At 39.4% G+C, this 20,155-nt stretch overlaps 1 protein-coding gene across 1 annotated transcript in view; it reads right to left on the reverse strand.

Annotated features, from left to right (window-relative positions):
- The window catches only part of cfap58 (cilia and flagella associated protein 58), a 157,512-nt gene that overhangs the window by 133,586 nt on the left and 3,771 nt on the right, over positions 1–20,155 (reverse strand). The window contains exons 5-6 of the mRNA XM_055204571.2: positions 13,533–13,727; positions 13,028–13,165 (exon numbers count right to left, since the gene is read on the reverse strand). Coding sequence (XP_055060546.2) covers positions 13,028–13,165; positions 13,533–13,727 — 333 coding nt within the window. The remainder of the gene's footprint in view (positions 1–13,027; positions 13,166–13,532; positions 13,728–20,155) is intronic.

Genomic DNA, 20,155 nt, shown 5'->3' on the forward strand with positions numbered 1-20,155 from the left:
CCAGGAAGTGTGTCAGTCATGAACTTTTAAATACTTCTCCTAGGGAATTCATACGATTGACACCAAACGTGGTGAAGATGATGCTGAGACATTGGACTTGCTAAATTGCGAAGGGATTTTTGATATCTCGAACGGTGTTGCCATGGCGAAGCGACAAATTTATGGCGAATTCAGAGAAACAGGAAGTGTCTAATATCTAAGGCAAAAAATGTCTTATTGGGATGAAACGCAGTGTGTATGTTCGGCCAAGGATTCCGATCGCATCGATGTGCCTATTGTGAGTCTTGGGTATAGCGCCACCACCAGGCGCCAGGAAGTGTGACCGTCACAAAAGGTGGATTTTTTGACAGTTGCATGCGGTGAACTTTTAAATACTCCTCCTAGGATTTTCATGCGATTGACACCAAAAGTGGTCAACATGATGCTGAGACATTGTAGATGATAAATTGCGAAGGGATTTTTGATATCTCGAATGCTGCTCCATTGGCAACATGTCAAATTTTACTTTCATTTTCAGGCATATTTAAGCACTTGGCATGCACTTTGGGTGCCTTAACATGCTCGAAAACACCGGGAATTTGGCACAGACCTCAAAGTCGTCGGCCATTAGGACGGGGCAAACGCTGGAACATGGCCGTGGCAGTAGGGCTCTGTAGCGCCCCCTATAATGCAAAAAAATGATTGGTGCACAAATCTGGCAAACATGTACGCACATGTACGAGAGTTGGTATGTATATAGATCCCATCGACACGAACAACTTTCACAATCAAACCTATTAGCTCCGCCCAACAGGAAGTCGGCTATTTTGGATTGTTTAAAAAATGCATGCAGTGAACTTTTGAATACTCCTCCTAGGGGATTCATGGGATTGACACCAAACGTGGTGATCATGATGTCGAGACATTGTACTTGCTAAATTGCGAAGGGATTTTTGATATCTCGAACAATTCTGCCATGGCGAGGTGACAAATCATGGCGCAATCAGAGAAACAGGAAGTGTCTAATATCTAAGGCAAAAAATTTCTTATTGTGATGACATGCGGGGTGTTTGTTCGTCTGAAGATTCCAATCGCATTGATGTGCCTATTGTGATTCTCGGGTATAGCGCCACCACCAGGTGCCAGGAAGTGTGTCAGTCACAAAGCTGGATTTTTTTGACAGTTCCATGCGATGTTCTTTTAAATACTCCTCCTAGAACGTTTATGCGATTGACACCAAAAGTGGTCAACATGATGCCAAGACATAGTAGATGATAAATTGCGAAGGGATTTTTGATATCTCGAACGTTGTTACCATGGCAACGCGTCAAACTTTACTTTCATTTTAAAGGCATATTTAAGCCCTTCAGTTGCATGCAGTGAACTTTTCAATACTCCTTCTAGGATATTCATGCGATTGACACCAAACGTGGTCAACATGGTGCTGAGACATTGTAGATGATAAATTGCGGTGGAATTTTTGACATCTGGAACGCTGTTGCCATGGCAATGCATCAAAGTTTACTATTATTTCAGGAATATTTAAGCCTCTTGGCATGCTTAGATTAACTTCAAATTTGGCACACACATCAGAGTTGTCAACTGTTAAGTGTTGACAAACAGGTCAGACATAGGTGTGCCTCTTAAGTTGCTCACTAGTGCCCCCGTTTGTCCAAAATGTGGGGTTTCTTTTACCTACAGTCCCTAATTGGGTCAGTAACAACATAAGTAGTCCACCGATATTTACCCACTTGATGCACTTGCCCACCGTGCATCGTTTTCTCGGAGGCACCGTGTAGCGGTAAAAAAACGTGCGAGGGCCCGCCATCGCTGCTTGCAGCTATATTTTTTATTATTTTTTTTATTTTTTTTATTTTTTTCAACACTTTTGGACATTTTGGGGGCCTTAACATACTCGAAAACTCTTGAAATTTGGCACAGACATCAGAGTCGTCCGTGATCGCCGAAAGCCAAAGGCTGGAACACGGGCGTGGCACGGGGGCTCTGTAGCGCCCCCTGTAATGCAAAAACAAACAGGAGTGCACAGATCGGGCAAACATGTACGCACATTTACGAAAGTTGGTACACATATAGATCTCATCGACCCGAACAACTTTCGCCCTCTAACATTTTAGCTCCGCCCAACAGGAAGTCCGCCATTTTGGATTGTTTAAAAAATGCATGCGGTGAACTTTTGAATACTCCTCCTAGGGGATTTATGCAAATGACACCAAACGTGGTGATCATGATGTCAAGACATTGGTCTTGCTAAATTGCGAAGGGATTTTTTATATCTCGAACGGTGTTGCCATGGCGAAGCGGCAAAGTCATGGGGAAATCAGAGAAACAGGAAGTGTCTAATATCTAAGGCAAAAAATGTCTTATAGTGATGACACGCGGGGTGTTTGTTCGTCTGAAGATTCCGATCGCATCGATGTGCCTATTGTAAGTCTCGGGTATAGCGCCACCACCAGGCGCCAGGAAGTGTTGCAGTCACAAAGGTTGATTTTTTTGACAGTTCCATGTGATGTTCTTTTAAATACTCCTCCTCGAATGTTTATGCGATTGACACCAAAAGTGGTCAATATGATGCCAAGACATAGTAGATGATAAATTGCGAAGGGATTTTTGATATTTCGAACATTGTTCCCATGACAACGCGTCAAACTTTACTTTCATTTTAAAGACATATTTAAGCCCTTCAGTTGCATGCAGTGAACTTTTCAATACTCCTTCTAGGATATTCATGCGATTGACACCAAACGTGGTCAACATGATGCTGAGACATTGGAGATGATAAAATGCGAAGGGATTTTTGACATCTCGAACGCTGTTGCCATGGCAACGCATCAAAGTTTACTATTATTTCAGGAATATTTAAGCCTCTTGGCATGCTTAGATTAACTTCAAATTTGGCACACACATCAGAGTTGTCAACTGTTAAGTGTTGACAAACAGGTCAGACATAGGTGTGCCTCTTAAGTCGCTCACTAGCGCCCCTGTTTGTCCAAAATGTGGGGTTTCTTTTACCTACAGTCCCCAAATGGGTCAGTAACAACATAAATAGTCCACCGATATTTACCCACTTGATGCATTTGCCCACCGTGCATCGTTTTCTCGGAGGCACCATGTAGCGGTTTAAAAAAACGTGCGAGGGCCCGCCATCGCTGCTTGCAGCTATATTTTTTTTTCTTTTTCTCCGACTTCAGCGGGACTTTAGAGGGCCTAAACATACTCGAAAACTCATGAAATTTTGCACAGATGTCAAGAGTGATGAAAATTTACATGTGGTGTAGGCTTTAGAATTAGGCGTGAGAAAATGGCTCTATAGCGCCACCTACAAATTTTCAACGAAGCAGCCCTCGGACTGTGTTTGACGTACAATTACGAAATTCGGTACGCGTCTGTAGCATGACAAGACCTACAAAAAAGTCTCTTGGAGCAAAGCCGTAAACCAAACAGGAAGTCAGCTATTCTGAGTTATTTTTGTGATTTGGGCGCAGTTTTTGTCATTTCCAGGCGTCATACTTTAACTAACTCCTCCTACAGTTTTCGTCGGATCATCTTCATATTTGGTGAGTGTCATCTTAAGGCCTTTGTGATGCTAAATTGCGAAGGATTTGACTCTAAGTAAAAATTTGTGTCGGTTCTGGCCCGACAAAGTTTGATGTTTTCCAATGAAACAGGAAGTTGCTGGAACTCATGCATACAGTGTCCGATCTGTCCCAAATTTCACATGATTGCTAAGAGTCCTGACCTGAACACATCTACATAACAATTTTCATTTATAGCCATAGCGCCACCAGCTGGCAACCTGAAGGAACATGTTTTAGCGCCACTTTCAAATATTCAATGAAGCAGCCCTTGGACTGTGTTTAACTTACATGTACGAATTTCGGTATGCTCATGTATTATTACAAGCCCTACAAAAAAGTCTCTTGGAGCAACGCCCTAAACCAAACAGGAAGTCAGCTATTTTGAATTATTTCTCAGATTTTGGCTCAGTTTTTCTCATTTCCAGCAGTCATACTTTAACTAACTCCTCCTACAGTTTTCGTCGGATCATCATCATATTTGGCGAGTGTCATCTTAAGGCCTTTGTGATGCTAAATTGCGAAGGATTTGATTCTATATTAAAATTTGTGTCTATTTCGGCCAGCCAAAGTTTGATGTTTCGCTATGAAACAGGTTGCTGGAACTCAGGCATACAGTGTCCGATCTGTCCCAAACTTCACATGATTGCTAAGAGTCATGACCTGAACACATCTACATGTCAATAGTCACTTATGGTTATAGCGCCACCAGCTGGCAACAGGAAGTGACATGTTTACAATGATTATCCAATGTCTGATCTGTCCCAAACTTCACATGATTAATAAGAGTCCTGGACTGAACACATCTACATGTCAATAGTCACTTATGGTTATAGCGCCACCAGCTGGCAACAGGAAGTGACATGTTTACAATGATTATCCAATGTCTGATCTGTCCCAAACTTCACATGATTAATAAGAGTCCTGGAGTGAACACATCTACATGTCATTAGTCACTTATGGTTATAGCGCCACCAGCTGGCAACAGGAAGTGACATGTTTACAATGATTATCCAATGTCTGATCTGTCCCAAACTTCACATGATTAATAAGAGTCCTGGAATGAACACATCTACATGTCAATAGTCACTTATGGTCATAGCGCCACCAGCTGGCAACAGGAAGTGACATGTTTACAATGATTATGCAATGTCTGATCTGTCCCAAACTTCACATGATTAATAAGAGTCCTGGAGTGAACACATCTACATGTCAATAGTCACTTATGGTTATAGCGCCACCAGCTGGCAACAGGAAGTGACATGTTTACACTGATTATGCAATGTCCGATCTTTCCCTAACTTCACATGATTAATAAGAGTCCTGGACTGAACACATCTACATGTCAATAGTCACTTATGGTTATAGCGCCACCAGCTGACAACAGGAAGTGACATGTTTACACTCATTATGCAATGTCTGATCTGTCCCAAACTTCACATGATTAATAAGAGTCCTGGACTGAACACATCTACATGTCAATAGTCACTTATGGTTAAAGCGCCACCAGCTGACAACAGGAAGTGACATGTTTACACTGATTATGCAATGTCCGATCTTTCCCTAACTTCACATGATTAATAAGAGTCCTGGACTGAACACATCTACATGTCAATAGTCACCAGTGTTGGGCAAGTTACTAAAAAATTAGTAATTAGTTACAGTTACTAATTACTTCTTTTAAAAGTAACTGAACTACTCTACCGGTTACTGTATATCAAAAGTAATTAGTTACTTAGAAAAGTAACTTTTAAGTTACTTTTATGTCTGCTTTTTAAATGTAAATATGAACAGTACTGAACAGTCAAACAGTAAAATGATATGGATGGGCTATTTTACACGTAAGACTCTAATATATCACATACTGTAGGAGCCTATTTTGCTTTAGATTCAACCTTTGAATATTTTTGTTAGAAATTATCTTAATATTTAAACTTAGTTTATTTATGTATATCATTTAGACCATTTAGACAAATATTCTGCATGTTTACAAAAATATAAAATGTGTTAAAATTGTGTAGTGTCTCTTTAAAAATTTGGAGACAATTGTGTCAACATGTCAAATTTTCTAAAATAAATTATAATTTTTCTGATTTCATATTTATTTTAATAAGTTAGAAACGTCTCCGCTGTGTCCTGCTGACAGGCACGATGCGTGTGCAGCAGATGAGGCAAATTATGGGTCCTCCGAAGGTTAGACCGTCTCATTTCAGTTCTCTTCGCGAACTTCTGAGCGCCTTGAATGGGCAAGTGCTCACCTTTTATTGCATGCTTAGTAGGGTGCAGCACTTGAATTGGAACACAGCTTGTGAAGCTTGCCACAGGGACTGCGCTCTTTGGTCATATATTGTTTGTTTTCTGTTGGATTTAAATGATACACAGGATTAAAGGAAGATATTTATTCAGAAAACGGAGTAGGCTACGTGGATTGTTTTGTCGGACGGACACAGAGCGAGTGGATTGTTTTGTCAGATGGACACAGAGCGAGTGGATTTTTTGTTCGGATACGGAGAGACTGAAACTAAAACTAAAAGCGAGCTCACACATACTATGGAGTTTTAACACGGGTGTACACCGCAGTGTGAATATTTTAGTGGAAACAACAATCGCGGATCGTTCTCTTCCATGAAGCCGATGTAAACATCTAAGAATATATGATCATTTCTTAGATTTATTACCTTTGTGGACTACAAATGCAAGTTGATGTCATACTGCGATTGCTTGGTGAAGATAATTTACAAACATGAGACCGGATGGATTATGACTTGCGCACAATTTTTAAACAAAGGTATGTTGTCCCGTTTAGATTTTTCATGTTCATTCTATATGCACTGTCAGCTATGATGAAGTGTAATGAATCATTGCGCCGCCAACTACAGTCCTGCGACGTCAGATATGTCTTGTCTATTTTTTACAAAATAGAGTAACGCGCGTAACGAACTCATTTAAATTTCAGTAATTGTAATTGCGTTACTTGATTTAAAAAAATAGTGGAGTTACAGTAACGCGTTACTCCCATCACTGATAGTCACTTATGATGCCAATAGTCAGTTACGGTCATAGCGCCACCAGCTGGTAACAGGAAGTAACATGTTTACAATGATAATGCAATGTCGGATTTGTCCCAAACTTCACATGATTGATAAGAGTCCTGGACAGAACACATCTACGTGCCAATATTTACATGTAGTCACTCACACACACACACACTCGCTCACTCACTCTCTCTCTCTCATGCTATCTTACACGATGCTACCTCGCTGTCATTTGTAATTAGCAACAGGAAATGTGGCACATTATACTACACTTTTAAATGGTTCACCTATGTTTACATGCTTAAATGCCTATTTACTACTGTTCCCTTTAATTCTTCTCATGCCACGGCGTGGCGGTGTCAGGTGTGCGAGGGCCCTTCCATCACTGCTTGCAGTTTTAATGTTCACATTTGTATTGTACTTATCCCAACTGTTTAAACAATGTTTGAATTCAGAGAATTTGCTGTTTTTACCAGTTACCCTGGGTTTACACCAGCCGCGGTAACAGGAAAATATATGTTAAAAAAACACGCTATTCAAGCGTATTTGGACGATTGAACATTTTGAGTTTACTCGCTTCATTTGCATGTGAAATTCTAGTCATTCGCGTCATGGGTGGGGCTTCTGCGACTCCGCCTGCTCTCTGTAATCACGTGACTACTAGAGCAAGTTCCTTATTGGTTACCGTGGCACAATCCGTCGGATATTCAACTTGCGTGTTTTTTGCGGCGCGCATTCCGCAACATGCCTTTCGCACATTTCGCCCCATCCGCACTGCCCCATTCGCCTGTACCGCGCCGCAGGATGATTATTCGCGTCTTACAAGTGCCAAAAACGCGATATTCGTGCATAGTTGGACGCTTGAACATTTTGAGTTTACTCGTATCATTCACACGTGAAATTCTAGTCATTCGAGACATTTATGCATGAAATTCTAGTCATTCAGGATATTCACATGGAAATTCGCGTAGTGGAAGGGGCTTCTGCGACTCCGTCTGCTCTCTGTAATCACGTGACTACTAGAGCAAGTTCCTTATTGGTTACCGTGGCGCAATCCGTCGGATATTCAACTTGCGTGTTTTTTGCAGCGCGCGTTCCGCAACACGGCTTTCGCACATTCCGGCCCATCCGCACTGCGCCATTCGCCTGTACCGCGCCGCAGGATGATTATTTGCGTCTTACAAGCGGTAAAAATGCGCTATTCGTGCATAGTTGGATGCTTGAACATTTTGAGTTTACTCGTATCATTCACATGTGAAATTCTAGTCATTCGAGACATTTATGCGTTAAATTCTAGTCATTCAGGACATTCACATGGAAATTCGCGTAGTGGAAGGGGCTTCTGCGACTCCGCCTGCTCTCTGTAATCACGTGACTACTAGAGCAAGTTCCTTATTGGTTACCGTGGCGCAATCCCCCAAAGTCGGATATTCAACTTGCGCCTTTTTCACGGCGCGCGTTCCGCAACGCGCCTTTCGCACATTCCGGCCAATCCGCACTGTGCCATTCGCCTGTACCGCGCCGCAGGATGATTATTTGAGTCTTACAAGCGGTAAAAATGCGCTATTCGTGCATAGTTGGATGCTTGAACATTTTGAGTTTACTCGTATCATTCACATGTGAAATTCTAGTCATTCGAGACATTTATGCGTGAAATTCTAGTCATTCAGGACATTCACATGGAAATTCGCGTAGTGGAAGGGGCTTCTGCGACTCCTCTCGCTCTCTGTAATCATGTGACTACTAGAGCAAGTTCCTTATTGGTTACCGTGGCGCAATCCCCCAAAGTCGGATATTCAACTTGCGCCTTTTTCACGGCGCGCGTTCCGCAAAGCGCCTTTCGCACATTCCGGCCCATCCGCACTGTGCCATTCGCCTGTACCGCACCGCAGGATGATTATTTGCGTCTTTGCATTGACTTACTGTACATTCACACCAGCCACGGTACATGCGGCAAAAACGTGCTATTCGTGCATAGTTGGACGCTTTGAGTTTACTCATATCATTCACGCGTGAAATTCTAGTCATTCGAGACATTCACATGGGAATTCGCGTCATGGGAGGGGCTTCTGCGACTCCTCTCGCTCTCTGTAATCACGTGACTACTAGAGCAAGCTCCTTATTGGTTACCGCGGCGCGAATATCCGCCAAAGTTCTACTTTTTCAACTTGCGCGTTTCCCGTTGCAATGCTCAGTTTGCGTGTACCGCACCGCAGGATGCTTATTCGCATTTTTGCATTGACTTAACATGTAAATCACTCGCGCTTGCCGCCTCTTCCACGTCTGGTGTGAATGCCACATTACACTTCTGTTTATAGAGTTACTAGTCAATGGTGTCATGTCCGGGTTTTTCTCGGTTTCCACTTTTGCATATGTGACATTAACTCTTTCCCTGCCAGTTTTTTTTTTAAGTTGCCTGCCAGCACCAGAATTTTTTATGATTTTCACAAAAGTTAAATGCCTTTCTGAAAATGTTTTTCTTTAAATATAACAACAGTGGTATAAAAGGGAATAATTGACGACGGGCCATTGAATTATAAGAAAATAATGCACACCCAAGGTGCAGTGCACCTTCGCTTCGCGTCGTGCCGTTACACCACGGATGTGCATTATTTTCAAATAATTCAAAGGACCGGAGTCAATTATCACTCTTATACCACGGTTACCACAAACATTGGTCTGGTACCTATTTTTAAGACATTTGACAAGTTAGGTGTGCGGTTATCAGAAATTGATGCATACCCACGGAACATTTCTCAGCTAATCAGAATACAGCATTCAACAGACCTGTGGTATAAATCAAATGAAAGCACAGACCCTCTGCTTTCAATAAAAACTTTCATCCTATTGTCATTTGTTTTATTTTTATCACCTCTCAAATATGGGTATGCTTCTTTAAAAATACAAAATTTTGATAAAAAAGTGATATAATTGCATTTTTGTAAATGACTTTTGTGTTTTTGGCCTTAGTGGATCCTTCCATGTTTTATAAGTTGGGTAATAGCAGAAATATGGATTGCTGTAAAAACTTGTCATTGGTAGAGAAGCGTTTTCTCTTAAAGGAATAGTCCATTTTCTTAAAAGAAAAATCCAGATAATTTACTCGCCACGCATTTACGCGAGGTCACGCTGGGCCGGACCTAGACGGATAGTGCATATTTTATATTTTTCTTGTCAAAAATGACAATCGTTTCGCTAGATAAGACCCTTATGCCTCATTTGGGATCGTTTATAGTCCTTTGAAACTCAGTTGAAAACTGTTAAGTGTTGAGTGAAGTGTTAAGCACAACTTCTCGTCTAGATCCGGTCCAGCGCGACCTAACGTAAATGCGTAGTGACATAGGGAGGTCACGTGTTACATATTTAAAACGCACATTTGCGGACCATTGTAAACAATAAACTGACACAAAGACATTAATTAGTATCAGTTGACATACAACAACGTCGGAACGGTCCTCTTTCACCACACTTGTAAACACTGGGGCGGAGTTTCGCGTTCGTCCTCTGTGACCTCTTGAGGTCATGACGTATTGCGTGGGGTCACGCTGGCGCATCACGACCGGATCTCGACGAGAAGTTGTGCTTTAAAAGTGTATATTTGTTATTTTTCTTGTCAAAAATGACAATCGTTTTGCTAAATAAGACCCCCATGCCTCGCTTGGGATTGTTTATAGTCCTTTGAAACTCTGTTGAAAAAAACTGTTAAGTGTTGAGTTAAGTGTTAATTGTTGGTGTCTATTAAAGTCCATTAAAATGAGAAAAATCCTGCAATGTTTTCCTCAAAAAGCATAATTTCTTCTCGACTGAACAAAGAAAGACATCAACATTTTGGATGACATGGTGGTGAGTAAATTATCTGGATTTTTCTTTTAAGAAAATTGACTATTCCTTTAACTGACGAAATAACTCATCAATGGCAGGAAAAAGTTTTGTATTGTTTTGTGATTCATTAGCTGTACTACTGCGTCGCTCTCGTACTGTAATGTGATGTCATACGCTAATCGGTCTGTGAAGCAATGTAGTACTTTAAGAAGTAGTACTTTAAAAGTCTAGAATGGCATTATGTTGTTGCTTCTATTTGTGAGTCCTGTCCGATCCATTTCTATCGACACTGAAGGTGAAGACTACTCTCACCACACGCTCTATAACAGCATCATCAAGCTACGCCGTTGTTGTTTAGCGACCTCTAGTGGTGAAAAAATTACATATTGTGCCTTTAAATGTCCACTTTGTAGATTTTTAGCGCCATCTAGTGGTGAGATATGCATAATAAAGCTATGGTAGCTGCCACAGGACATGTCATTGTCTGAGACAATGTAGTATGAAACAATGTCAATATGTGTACGTAGATAAAAACATCTCATTCTACAGTAATAAAAATATTACTTTATACTAGAGGTCTACACAGAAGACCCGAGACCCGAAGACCGGGTCTGTTTAACATTGTGGGTAATACCCGAGGTCGATCGAACTCTGAGAACACACACTCACATTTAAATAAAATATTTCAAAAACAACAACAAAAACATAGATGAACTGTCGCATAAATTTTTTCTATGACGCTAAAATTGCGTTAAAAAGTTTATATTTGGTTGCTCCAACCAGGCAGCTAACGTGCATGTGCTATTTTAATGTTTCTCTGGCTACCAGTCAGGAGCTTCTGCAGTGAGACGCAATGACTTTACCTTTGACAATTGGCTCTTTTATTTAGAAGGCGGGACCTATTCCGCTGTACCGCGCATTTTGCACTGACTTCTCTATTTTTTATAATAATATTATAAATTGACCGTCTTGCTGTTATATCTAAAGTTTACGCGACTCTGCTCAAAGAGCACAGAGATGATAGCAAAGAAGTAAAGCTAACGAAAGCAGCCATGGCACTGAACGAGCAGTATAACAGTATAAATTATTATGCAAGTTGACCCGATAAACAACAAATGTAAAACTGCGTTATTCATCACCATGACTGTAAAGTGGACTTCTACAGCTGTAATAAGCATTAAACATTTCAATCGTCAAGAGAGGAATAACATGGATGGAACTTTCTTGGAAATAAGGATTGTAAATAAGGTCTGTATCTTCCCGGATAATAGACGGGTCCGGGTCGGTTCCGGGTCCAGCTTTCAAAACAACAGACGGGTCCGGGTCGGTTCAGTGTAGCACATTTACGGGTCTGATCGGGTTCGGGTAGGAATTTTTGGACCCGTGTAGCAGTGCTGGGCAAGCTACTTGGAAAATGTAGTGAGCTAAGCTACCAGTTACTTCACATTAAATGAAGCTTCACTACACTGAAGCTACCCCCCTGGGAAATGTAGCAAGCTAAGCTACATCAATACTAGCTTGCTACGTCCAAGCTACTTTTTTATTTTTAACCAGTTTTATTATGTACTTCAGTTTCAATTTATTATTTTAGTAATTATAGGCAATACAAGCATAATGTAGACCTAGGTACTTCACATGTTGGGGCTGTTTGCTGGACTTATCCTACTCCCAGAATAAAATGCATGTTTGAGCTGCCTTTATTCAAAAACACCTGGCCCTGACATATCTTAACACAAGGGTCTCCAACGTGGGCCCGCAGGCAGCAGGTAGCCTGCACAGAGTCTGTGAGGTGCCCGCCAAAGCACATTCTATTAATAATTTCAATTGTAATATTTATTACATGTTTTTATATTAGCTTGGCTTGATGACATAACCCAATCAGAGGTAGAGCACGAGTCTTCACAGAATGCGAGTGTGTTTTGTGTGAATGAAAGCTGCACAACTCGAAAATACAGAACAAACGACATCCTGTGTCGATTCAAATGACGCGCTTATTCTCAAATTCAGGACGACTTCAGAAATGTTTGGAAAATTGTAGCTTGTGTGGAAGCTACCTCACTACTTGGTCAAAAAAAGAGCTTAGCTACTGAAAAGCTATTTGATTTAGAAAGCAGCTAAGCTACCACCAAGCTACTGAAAAATGTAGTACTAGCTTCGCTACTTGTAGTAGATCCTTCTAAAAGTTGCACAGTGCACCTTTATTTATTGAAGAAATATTACAAATGTCTTCGCAAACATAGTAAAACATAAAATAAACTTTTGGATGATCCTTATTACACTGTAAAAAAATTATATCCTATTAACATATATTTTTATGTTGCTTTAACTTGAAAAGCTAAACCATTTCAACTTGTTTTTCTAAGTTATGTCAACTTTTTTAAGTCAAAACATAAAAAGTTGACTAGCATAATTAAGTTGTTTAAACTTCATGCTGCATTTTTTACAGTGTATTAGGTGAACATTTTATGTGATCCTTTAAGTATATAAAGCTATAGCATATCTTTAGCTTGTTATGAAAACCGTTATATAAATTCAATGTTATGTCCTTCACATTGGGTGTGTGTGTGTGCGTATATATATGTTTATTTGTGTATGTACCTTTAGGTCTGCTGCCTTCTGTTGGTTCTGCAGTGAGAGCTTTTCAAGGCTGACAGAGTTTTGTTCATTATCCTGCTGGAGTTTGGCGTTGCGATGTTGGAACTGTTCCAATTCTTTACTGACTTTCTCATTTATGATCTGTCAGGAATAACACAAATTACTCTCTGTGGTCACCGGCACACGTTCTGCATGTTTCGGTGTGATTCCAGTGCACATCTAAATTGCTGGAAAATGTTATATCTGACAAAATTTCTCATTTACAGATATAGTTGAATTTTTGTGCTCTTAAAGTGCAGGACATTTTCTTGTAGAGCTATGGATGGGGTTAAAATACAATAAGAGGTTCTACCGCTGTCTCCAAACCAGTTAACTTCAATCTTCATCTGTCTCTCCCTTTAATAACGTTACCTGTCACCCCCAATCTCACTAACTTCAGATCTGCCTACTGTATATCAACCTGATCTGGTGCGCCCACACCCACTGATCCAAGATCAGAATCTCGTACTTTATGTTCCTGTAGCTGTTGTTCCAGTTTCTGCTGATCGTCTTGCAAACGCTGGCACTGCTGATTCAGCATTTTTATTTCAGAGTGTTTGGACTCCAGATCTGATTGAAGCTTCTTCACTTCTTTCTCTTTCTTCTCCCTGTTCCTGGTCTCCCGATGAACGTCATTCTGATGCACCTGGATGTCCTGCTGGAGCTGTGAGAAAAAAAACTGCTTTAAAGGGATAGTTCAACCAAAAATGAAAATTTTGACATAACTTTCTCATCTTCACGTTGTTCTAAATCTGTATACATTTCTTTTTCTGATGAACACAAAAGAAGATATTTTGATAAATGATGGTAAGCAGCACACAGCATTGACTTCCATAGTAGGAAAAACAAATAAGATGGAATTCAATGGGTCCTGTCAACTGTGTGCTTACCATCGTTTATCCAAATATCTTCTTCATCATTTTTTACAATACTTCGATAATATTTGTTTTCCTACTATGAAAGTCAATGGTTACAATCAGCAAAAATCCTGATTTTACAAGTACAATACAGTAAGTATGTTCAAAAATTGTACCCATTAACCCCGCAGCTCTTGCCGTGGAGGGTAAACCCTCTGGATGAAACACTACATGATCACTATAGACTGAAAAGCACTCACAGTTTATTTTTGGTCAGTCCACTTATCGATTTTCTTAGTGTGTTATAGACAGTTTATTTTTCCAGGGATGTGACAGAGGATCATATCTGTCCACATCTGGCACTTTCACAGGTTTTTTGTTCCGCTTTATACCACATTTGATGGTATAGACTACAACTGTCAGAGGATCTATAGTTTTGAAGACCCACAATTTTCAGTCCCACTGATATTGATTTGTCGCCACAGCTAGACAGCGAAGACAAACGCTTTCATTTATTCTCCAAACATGTTCATTGCCTCAAATTGAGAAAAACGGCAGCTAAGCCTACCAATGTCGACTGTCGATACGTCAATTACATCTTAAAAATATACTTTTTGTGTGCAATTCTGTAAAGATCTAGATCGTGAAAGATGTTTAACCACCAACCACTACATATTTAAACAACAGATCAGGGGTGCGTTTTTTGAACAACAACGTAACTTTCTACCATAGTACCATGCATCGTTGGAGAAACTATCTAGTTAGTCATGACCCAAAAACATAGTAACTTTGTCGCACACATCCATCATTTGAACAATGCCGTTTCAACAACATAGTTAAAGGAATAGTCAATTTTCTTAAAAGAAAAATCCAGATTTACTCACCACCATGTCATTCAAAATGTTGATGTCTTTCTTTGTTCAGTTGAGAAGAAATTATGTTTTTTGAGAAAAACATTGCAGGATTTTTCTCATTTTAATGGACTTTAATGGACACCAACACTTAACACTTAACACATAACAGTTTTTTTCAACGGAGTTTCAAAGGACTATAAACAATCCCAAACGAGGCATAAGTGTCTTATCTAGCAAAACGATTGTCATTTTTGACAAGAAAAATAACAAATATACACTTTTAAAGCACAACTTCTCGTCTAGATCCGGTCCAGCGCGACCTAACGTAAATGTGTAGTGACATAGGGTGGTCACATGTTACATATATAAAACGCACATTTGTGGACCATTGTAAACAATAAACTGACACAAAGACATTAATCAGTTGACATACAACAACGTAGGAACGGTACTCTTTCTCCACACTTGTAAACACTGGGGCGGAGTTTCGCGTTCGTCTTCTGTGACCTCTTGACGTCATGACGTATTGCGTGGGGTCACGCTGGCGCATCACGACCGGATCTCGACGAGAAGTTGTGCTTTAAAAGTGTATATTTGTTCTTTTTCTTGTCAAAAATGACAATCGTTTTGCTAGATAAGACCCTTATGCCTCGTTTGGGATTGTTTATAGTCCTTTGAAACTCTGTTGAAAAAAACTGTTACGTGTTGAGTTAAGTGTTAATTGTTGGCAGGGCCGCCTTAACCTAATGTGAGGCCCCGGGGCTAAGAGGTTTTGTAGGCCCCCCTTCCCCTCGATTTATAGTCTCTTTTTTAAGTGTAATATCTAGGTAATCTACATCACAAAATGCATTAGTTTCTTTCGAGACATATAACAGTGAGTTTTCCCTCTTTGAACCAGAAAACACCATAATATTGTTATTAACATATCACTGAGTCCACTTGAGCATAAACACAAGACACTTTATTTAACAACCACACACAGCAACTTGTGGTGATAATAAAACCAAAATGTGTGAAAGTTTATTTGTTTATAAGCTTTATGTTTATATAGTTTTTGGAATATAATTTGCAGAAAATTGCCACTCACTAACTAAATGCTCACCACAGTTTTAAAAATATAATAAGTTAAAGTTAGTTTTAAAGTGAAAATGCCTTAATGATAACAAAAGATAAGTCTTTATAAACATAATCTTGTTAAATGCATTAATGATAACAAAAGCTAAGTCTTTATAGACAGAATTTTGTTTTTTAATATGTTATTTATTTTGTAGGCTATTGAAGATATAGTATGCATTGTATTTAGTATTTATGCATACATAAGCATGTAAAACGACAAAGTATGAATATGCACAAGACAGACAGGGAACATACCTGTATATAAGATCTTTAGATAATGAGATTATAATGGTGCTATCAGGGGATGATCATTTGAGATGGTTTTGTCGCTCTTTACTTTCTTAGACTTGCACCTTTACCGTTGCGTCTCTTTCTCGTCTTTCTACCAACAGATGTGTGTACTGTGAGCTGACGTCGCGTCAAACTACATCGCTCCAGCTGCGCACGCGTCACTGATATAAACGCGAGTAAACTTAAACTTTATAACAACTAACAGCATTATGTGCGGGAACGCCTTTCTTAATTTAGCGGCACAGTTTCTTGTGCACGGGTCAGAGACTTCTGCATGCCAGAGACTCTGCATGCGAACGAGCGAGCGCGCACGAAAGAGAGAGAGAGAGCTGCACCTCACTATAGTGCTTTTTATGAAATTTCAGAAATTACTCTTTCATTTGTTGGTGGATTATTTCCCGTTTCTCTGTCACACTCAGTCTAACGTGCAGGAATGTCAAGTTGACAACGCGCACTTAATTACATTACGCGGAATTAAAAATATGTTACGTCCCATAGCAAAAAATATCCGCAGGACTTCTTTTTGCCGCCAGCCCTAAGCTGTCGGCTATAGGTGCGTCCCGCTGACATTTTATTTCACGTTAAGTTACAACGGACCAATCAGCAGCCATACGGACTACCGGCACATCCGGGAACTTGACAGTAAATTTCGTCACCGCCCCTTTTCGGGGGTTAAAAAAGCAGCGCCTCCATTGGCTTCCATTCAAAATAGCGTAACAAAGCAACGTTTTTACACAGCCGGCAGGCGTAAATAACTTATGAAATTACTCAGATTAAACATGTCGAGTATTTATCTGTCCATCCTGCCTGCCATAGAGCGCGAAAGATACATTAACACATTTAATTTGGTCAATATAAAAACATGTCCCTTTCATTCTCACAGCGTCAAATTTGGGTAACAACGCCATCCAGTGATTGCTGGAAATATCGCTTAGCCAGTTAGTTGTATGGCTGGACGGAAAAGTGCACTCATTACTCTAAATATAAAGACATAATAAATAAATACGAAGTAACTTTCAAATACGAAGTAAAATCATTCACTTGCTTCCCTGTTGACTTGATGAGGTACGTGTTTAATGTCCGGGTAAGACACATCTGGCCAATAGGGAGCGTTGTTACACAAATTTGATGCTGTGAGAATGAAAGGGACATGTTTTTATATTGACCAAATTAAATATGTTAATGTATCTTTCGCGCTCTATGGCCGGCAGGGTGGACAGATAATTACTCAACGTGTTTAATCTGAGTGATTTCATAAGTTATTTACGCCTGCCGGCTGTGTACGAACGTTGCTTTGTTCCACTATTTTGAATGGAAGTCAATGGAACGTCTAGTGCGATTTCCCCCAAAAGTGGGCGTGAACCTGTTCAGAGACATTCTATGACGTTGCGCCGGTTGTGCGTATGTAACGTGCAATTAGAGTGATTGACAGAAAACCCGACAAGTTACAAAACAATATGACATTTTCAGCTCGTCATGAACGCAAACTTGGGAGGCCCTTGAACTTGGGAGGCCCCTGGGCTTCAGCCCAGGTAAGCCCGTGCATTAAGGCGGCCTTGATTGTTGGTGTCTATTAAAGTCCATTAAAATGAGAAAAATCCTGCAATGTTTTCCTCAAAAAACATAATTTCTTCTCGACTGAACAAAGAAAGACATCAACATTTTGGATGACATGGTGGTGAGTAAATTTTCTGGATTTTTCTTTTAAGAAAATGGAATATTCCTTTAAGTTGAGAAAAACCCTGCAATAATTTCCTCGAAAAACTTAATTTCTTCTCGACTGAACAAAGAAAGACATCAACATTTTGGATGACATGGGGGTGAGCAAATTATTGTGATTTCTTTTATATGAAAGTGAAGTAATCCTTTAAGAATGTTTATTGGAGCAATGGTTCACTGTAAAAAATCCAATTAATGAAATGTTGGAAGGGCAAAAATATATAAGTTAAACCAATTTTCTTGTTTGGGCTTAGTTGAGTAGACATATTATTTTAAGTCTACATAAATCTGTGTTTAAAACATTAAGTGAATTGTTATTTTCAAATTCAGTCAACATTCAGAATGGCTATGTTGACTGAACTAATTAAGACAAATCTGGTCAATATGTGGACTTATGACAGCTATGTTTTCTGACAACAAAATGCTCATAATATTACTGTTATTTGGTTACAAAATGTAATTGTAAGAGTTGTTCAGACGTGAATGTATGTGCTTTAAGTTTAAATATGCGGTCGGTTAATATAGATAGCGTCTATTTAAAAATGTGCTCGGACACTTTCAGACGGAGAAGAGCTCCAGATGAGCTCCAGAAAATTACCGGACCTTAAGCGCTCACAACCCGCCCAGCGCAGCCTCGCCTCGGCAAGCCCATCAGAAATCGACTGCTGGCTCTGATATCTCTGTGGCGTTTAAACATGTGATTTAATTCATTTTAATTTCTTATATTTAATAATAAAAGGTTTACCGGTATGTTTTAAATCATATTTTAGGATTGCACTTAATTGATATCGCTGTTGAATGATATTTCATATCTTTCACATTTGTTATAACTGGGCTGCGTACTGCCTACGAATTTGAACTTCAGAGCTGAAGGTGCGAGTGGAGAAATAGTCCCAATATCATAACAATCTTCTAAATATACTTCTAAACAAACTTCTAAATATACCCGTGTGTGTGCGCGCGCGCGTACTCGCGCGTGTGCATGTATGTATGTATGTATGCGCGTGCGTCTGTGTATTTTGAATTTAAAATGTTATAACTCGGAAGGATCTGGATCACAGGCCATTTCATCTGAGATCAATCCGCACGCAACAGCTGGAATCACTTACTGATTCACACAAGTCAGCCGTTTCCTCAAGTTCACGTCAGGTAAGTGGTTGTAATTAAATGTTAATTTTAGAATATATTAATTGGCAAAGACGCAAATACTCGACGTTTTTGTAATTATATTTTTGTAAAGATATATTAGAAGTGTGTTATGTTATGTGACCGAAGTAAAGTGGAGCTATTTTAGTTAAGATAAAAAGCCTGGATAACGTTATAGGGTTGGTTTACCGGACAGAGTTTAGAACTCGGTCTTTATTATAATTGGGACATTTTTACAAACAAACCTTATATAATACAATACTGGCGTGCATTTTGAGACAAAACAATAGCACTCATATGTTAAGAGATGTCAGTAAGTTATTTTAGTCAGTGAAAAGCCCTGTCCGAGAAAACCGCCCAATAGTGTTTAATTATGTGTGATGGCTGAGGGAAATTTGGCCTAACATTAACGTTATTTAGGGAATAAAGTCTTTCACCGTCAAACTTTATTATATTAAACATGTTATTTATGTATGTGTGTGTGTTTATATTCCTCTGTTTATCAAACCAGAGCGGAGATGATGTCAGGGGCAGACCCGAGACATAGCGAGACAGTCTCCACTTGGACTGGCTGAGGAAAGTCTCCTAAATGGCCCTGGAGAACTTCTGACTGACTTTGGAGGCTTTTTGGACTGTTTTATGCCCTCTATTTAAAGAAGACTTAATTCTGTATGTTCAGTCTGTATGATAAGTGAATAAAAAGCTTTTGTTTTTATGTGACTGAAGTTAATTATTTTGTTTACAACACCAGCATAAATTATTTGATAATTTAAAAATGTTATTAAAAAAAATCCCAAATAATAAATATTAATTGAAGTAACACACAAAACATTGAGTAAATACTTAAATTTTAATTGACAGAGTCTTTGCTGTAAGTTTTTAAAGATTCAACTGATTAAAACATTTTAGTTGAATGAACTATAAAGCTAATTGAGCCAACATACTTTTTTATATTTGAGTCAAATTTGGGCCAACTAAGAAACATCAATCCAGGTAACACTTTGGAGACAGAAATTGAGTGAACGTAAAATTTCTGTGGAACTAGTTACTAAAAAATAATTCATTGAGCCAACAATTTATTTTTTACAGTGTTTTAGAAAACACCCCTG

Source organism: Misgurnus anguillicaudatus, chromosome 3, assembly GCF_027580225.2.
Source record: "Misgurnus anguillicaudatus chromosome 3, ASM2758022v2, whole genome shotgun sequence".
In the NCBI taxonomy this organism is placed as follows: Eukaryota; Metazoa; Chordata; class Actinopteri; order Cypriniformes; family Cobitidae; genus Misgurnus; species Misgurnus anguillicaudatus.